This window comes from Clarias gariepinus, chromosome 2 (genome assembly GCF_024256425.1).
Source record: "Clarias gariepinus isolate MV-2021 ecotype Netherlands chromosome 2, CGAR_prim_01v2, whole genome shotgun sequence".
NCBI classification, from domain to species: Eukaryota; Metazoa; Chordata; class Actinopteri; order Siluriformes; family Clariidae; genus Clarias; species Clarias gariepinus.
Window position 1 is genome coordinate 48,507,354 of NC_071101.1, and position 6,000 is coordinate 48,513,353.

General features: G+C 34.1%; 1 protein-coding gene across 1 annotated transcript; it reads left to right on the forward strand.

Moving 5' to 3' along the window:
• The first annotated feature begins 2,180 nt into the window (after nucleotides 1-2,180).
• On the forward strand, nucleotides 2,181-3,164 carry LOC128509155 (trace amine-associated receptor 13c-like). Its single transcript, XM_053480744.1, has one exon. It carries the CDS (start codon nucleotides 2,181-2,183, stop codon nucleotides 3,162-3,164), a length of 984 nt encoding a protein of 327 aa, XP_053336719.1.
• Nucleotides 3,165-6,000: the final 2,836 nt, after the last annotated feature.

Consider the following 6,000-nt stretch of genomic DNA (forward strand, 5'->3'; position numbering starts at 1 on the left):
GCTTGAACTACTTCAGTTGTGTGTAATGAATCTAAAATATATGAAAGTCTAATGTTTATCAGTACATTACAGAAAATAATGAACTTTAACACAATATGCTTATTTTTTAAGAAGGACACACATATATATATATATATATATATATATATATATATATATATATATATATATATACACACAGATCTGGCCTTTAAAAACGAACGTTTTCGGAAAAGGGATCCCTCCGGCTGCGTGCGGCAAGCTGTGAAAAACTTCATTACCTGTAGGGGGCAGAAGCTCAAACTGATATGTATTTATTCTTCAATTTCGTTTAGAATTATTATTATTATTAGTAGTAGTTTTCCGAATGTATTATTATTATTATTATTGTAACGCATCTGCGCGTGTGTGCAAAAGGACTACAAAGATGTATAATATGTTAGCCTATAACAGTATTGTTTTATTGTTTTTATGCGCTTTAAACATAGACGGGTACTGGTGGCTCAGTGGTAGGTGATTCGCCTGCCATGCGGAAGGCCAGGGTTCGATTCCCAGCCAGTGTTATGCGCCAGTGTTATGCGCTAAAATGCCACGATATAGCCATTACATTATCAAGTTATGCTTCAGTACTAAATGCATGTTTGCAATTGAGAATTTTTTTTCTTAAGCTATGAAACACATTAGCACTCACCTCACAGTTGCTATAATTTAATGATAATCATAAGCAAAAAGTGTAAAACAAAGGATTCACATTTATTACATTTTCACCCAGAGCGGGACTCGAACCAGGGTCTGGACGATTTTATACTATTATTTAAGCAATGCCACACCACGTGGAAAGCGGCAAAAATGCTTCAATTTCATTGGCTTCATTGGTTTAAAACGAATTAATAAGCCCGAGCAGACCTACATGAAAGGTGAGAAGTGAGTAACTGCGCGCGCTGTCGCGTTGTATATATACTGTACAACATGCGTTTATCAACCTTTTGATAAAAACGCTGCCTTTTGTAAAGTGAAAGTGCTTTACAAAAGACGAACAGCTTTATTTTAGTCATAAATTCACAATCACATCACATTCCAGCTATTATTTCCAGCCGTGGTTAAATAATGGATGAAATAATTATTAAATGCTGGACACAAACAGCAAATATGATGATTATTATAAAAAGCCAGAAGAACTTTGTGTTCATAAAATAATATTTACTTACTATGATAATTTATATTGTTTATTCATGTCTTCTGATGATGTCGACACATTTTTACGTTTTAAATAAGATATGTTGGCATATTCACGAATCAGGACATTCGCAGTTAACACTATCAGATAGCCTACTATCAGGAAATTAAATTAATTTCAACACCATTTAAACCGAGAAATTTCCATGTCTTTCACTGTTTTGTCCCTGTTAAAACATTACAAAAAATATATATAACAAACTTATTAAGAATTTTAAAGCACAAATTTGGGCATCCCATTTCATCATTATGAAAATAATATAAAGCACATATACACACATTTATCATGACAGATCTGTTGTAAAGCAAAATAAAATTCATGTTTGCTTCAGCATTGGGAACAATATTGTTTTAGACTAAGTAATTATACACAGTTCTTCGTTGTACAGTACTTGGTCCGGCTTTTAGATCAAGTCCTTCCATGCGCCATCTGGCGGATATTCAGTGAAGCACAACACATTTATTTAAATTCCTGAATGTTGCTTACGGCATCTCGCGGGAAAACACGCGCAGTCTTAATGGCCACATCTGTATTTGCATGAAACTAAATCCTTTTTTTTTTTTTTTTTTGCTGGTCATAATAAACCAATTGTGCAACTATATTAAATCATGTTCACATAATATTTAATGAACAGGTCCTATTTGTGATAATCATAATTGTAAAAATATGTCAGCTATGAGTTTATATACCTGTATATAACTGTGAGTCTAATACCTAGGGTATTTTGTTTTATATTGATGGCCTTGAAACATTCTCCATTTACCTTGTTGGAAATTGAAGTCCCATCAGTCCAGTCAAGATCACATAAGATCTGCTGTTATTTAGTTTAGAGTTTGTGTTCCAACAAGGCATTACATCATATCTTTCATAATGTCACTCAACTTGAGGAGGCGTGATTAATTTCGAAAGGATAAAATCACCAGAACCGCTTTTCTAATTTTGTAGACATTAAAGAAATGAACTCATGAACGTAACAGAGTTTAATCAGTCTGATTGTGTGCATTTTTCCTGTGCAGAGAGATCTGTATCTCCTGCAGTTTATATCTTACTGTACATGTGTTCAGCTGCTGTGGTTCTGCTAACAGTGTGTGGAAATCTGCTCATTATTATCTCTATTCTTCACTTCAAGCAGCTTCACACACCAACTAACATGCTCTTGCTGTCTCTGGCTGTGTCAGATTTTTTTGTTGGCATTTTTCTAATGCCGGTAATGTTAATCTGGAATATTGAGTCATGCTGGATTTTTGGGAGATATTTTTGCAGCATCTACTGGCTGTTTAATGGTCTTCTCATAATATCTAGCTATACTATTGCTCAGATTGCTGTGGATCGGTATTTGGCACTCTCAAACCCCTTTCTCTACATAAACATTGTCTCTGTGAGAATCACTTGTGTTGTAATTGGTTTTAACTGGTGTTTAGTAATCACCTATACCACAGCAGGCCTGTATTTTAATGGAAACTTTAAAAGTTCTGTATTGTGTCCTGGAGAGTGCTTTCTTTCAGTCTATGAGGTTTGGTCTGTAATTGATAATGTGCTATCCTTTATATTTCCACTTTCTGTCATAATCATATTGTATAGTCTAGTTTTTGTGATTGCTAAGAAACATGTTACTGCTATCAGAGAGCTTAATAATCACGCTCGACCTAATGCACAGAAAATAACCTCATACTCCATGAAATCTGAGAGAAAAGCAGCTAAAGTCCTTGGCATTTTAGTGTCTGTGTTTCTTATATGTTTACTTCCATATTTTATTTACAGTTTATTAGTCAATGTTATTGAATTACAGTTAGAAACATTTAGGAATGTTTTAATTATGCTTTATTTTAATTCCACTATTAATCCATTTATATATGCTCTGTTTTACCCATGGTTTAGAAGGTGTATTAAACTAATTATAACTCTGCAAATATTTCAAACAGACTCTGCATTGATCAATGTTCTTTAATTATGTAATATCATCTTCTTCTTTTGATGATCTATCTAAGTACTGGTGATGTTTAATTAATTTTAAATGTTAATAGAGGTTCAAATTTCATTCATTTCTAAATATAATGTACACTATGTTTATTAGCAACATGCAATATGATACAATGCGGTAGAACTACTTACATAGAAATATATCAAAATTAGTGATGGGTCATTCATGAACAATCTATTCTTTTTGAACAAGTGATTAACATGACTTAGACGAACGAGTAGTATCAGAGTGTGATTTGTTCATTTCCCATTGTGCGTACAAGCGCTAATCATTGAAAACCCCATGTAGGTTATAGAAAACAAGTCCTTCAAGTCTTCTGGTCCGATATATTTATTCTTTTGTTATGTGGACACTATGCAGTGCATAACACAGGAAACAGATTTAAGCAGAAAATATGCAGTTATATTTACATATATAAAATATGCATAAAACAACGCATTACATCATTGTTTTTTTATTTAAATGAACGCCTTAGATGATGACTGATGAGAAAAAATGCTCAATTCTGTTTTCTGTAAGTGCTCCGTAAACCGTCTAACGAGTCTCATGACAAAAGAATGAACGACTTGAAGATATGAAGTAAACTGCTACTTATTCTGTTTATTATAATTTGTTCTTAACTGAATTGTAATATTTCCATTACTGGAACTAGAGACAAAATTTGTGTATGATGTGTAAGGGGTCTGTTTTTTGAAAATGTAACTTACCGACCTGGCCATTAAGAACGCACGTTTCGAGAAAAAGGATCATGCGACTTGCCGCGACCCCGCGCGGCAAGCTGTGAAAATGCCCTTCATTACCTGTAGGAGGCAGTCGTGTTTTAATCTGAAGTATTGTGTGTCTATTGAAGCCTAAAATGTGTTATCTCGCTTAGGCGCCCATTGACAGCAAGCGACAGAGCTCATAAACGTGTCGAGCTCAAACTGTAAATACTGATATATTTTCTTCACTCCTTTAATGATGCTACTTCTTTGACTGCGCTTTCTTCATTCAGTATTATTATTATTAATATTATTATTATTATAATTAGTAGTAGTAGTAGTAGTAGTAGTGCTACTGCTAATTTATTATTATTATTATATTTAATATTATTGTAACGCACCCATGTGTGTGCAAAAAGACAAAGTACAGCAAAGAATACAAAAATGTATGATATGTCAGCCTAAAACATTGTTTAATTGTATTTATTCCCGTTAAATATAAACTATATATAAACAATAAACACTGCCTTTAGCAAAGTGAAAGTGAGTTGCGCGTGCGGCTTTTTGATCAAAAGGCTAATAAACGCGTGCACAGATAAGAGCAGATTTATCGATAAAACCACAGACATAAAATGCAATAAACACAAAAATATATGCTACTCGATGAATACAACGAGTCAGCCCGCAGAATCACTGGACTTTGACTGCGCTTTCTCTATTCATTAGTAGTAGTACAATAAATAATGCTGGGTTTCTGTAAACACATCGTTGGGTTGTTTATGCTGGGCCAAAATTCTGTTATTTCGGGTACTTTAATCACACTGTTGGGTTGCTTTTGCTATGAATACTAAAAGTGCTGCATGATTAAAAACAATGCAAAAAACGGAATTAAATGTCTCCTTTTCCTCCCTAGACCCTTTGTTCCAGTGTTTATGCAGTAAACCCATGGGTAAACAATATGATTTATACAAATTATTTTAAACATTAATAAATGTATAAGTGGCATTTTAATTTAAATTCAACATTTTAATGGTTAGTTATTGGTGCATGAGAATCAACCCACACGTTCTGTAATATTCCATTGTCATTCATATTGCCGTTGTTTGAAAGCATTCACTGGTTAGTAAGTAAGCAAATAAAAGATAAATGAATAAATAGCTTTAAATGCGTAGTAAAATAACCCAAGCCTGAGTTATATATATATGCATATATTCTATAATTAGAACCTTGGATTACGAGTAACGAGGTTTGCGAGTGTTCCGCAAGACGAGCAAAGAGTTTTAATAAATTTTAAACGAGCATTGTCTTGGTTTACGAGTACAGATTATCATGTATCAATCTTGCGCTTTTTCTTTTGACACCAAGCATCACGTGATCACAACTGAGCCAATGGTTTTTCTCTCTCTTGCACTGCGGAATTGTTGGTAATCGTCTCCTCTGATGGGACTTAGTGCGCGTATCTTACTGGTATAATCAACATTCATGCACGTGTGTACTGATTACTATAACACTGTAACCACGTGAGTGTGTAAAACATTTTATTTTGTGTTTGTAAGCATGTGTGTACAGCGCGTGTGTATTGTTTCTTATAACACGTGTGTGCGTGCATATAAAGCAAAAGCAAGTCTTTTTAGAGGGTAAAGATCCATTTCTCTCTCTCTCCCTCTCTCTCTCTCTCTCTCTGTATCAGCCTGTCGTGTGTGTGCACGCGTGTAATTTGACACCGTGCTCCTTTACTCACACCAACACACACTCTCGCCTTTACAGCCCCTTTCCCACCCCCTGCTCTTCTCGGCTTTCCACACACATTCAGACGCAAACTCTTTGCCTTAAACAGAAACTATACTCTGTCGCGATTCTTTTCAAGAGTAAAGTGCAGGTTTATTTGTTTGTTTATTTTTTACTTTACAGCATTTATTCCGTTAGTATGCGCTCAGACAAGTGTAATTAGAGATTTTCCTTGGTAAAGGTAAAGTGCAGGTTACTTTGTGTGATTTTTACTCTATATTTTGTATTATTCATTTTTATGTATTTATTTTTGGGCTGTAGAACGAATAATTTGAGTTTTCATTATTTCTAATGGGAAAGTAAAATTTGGTTAA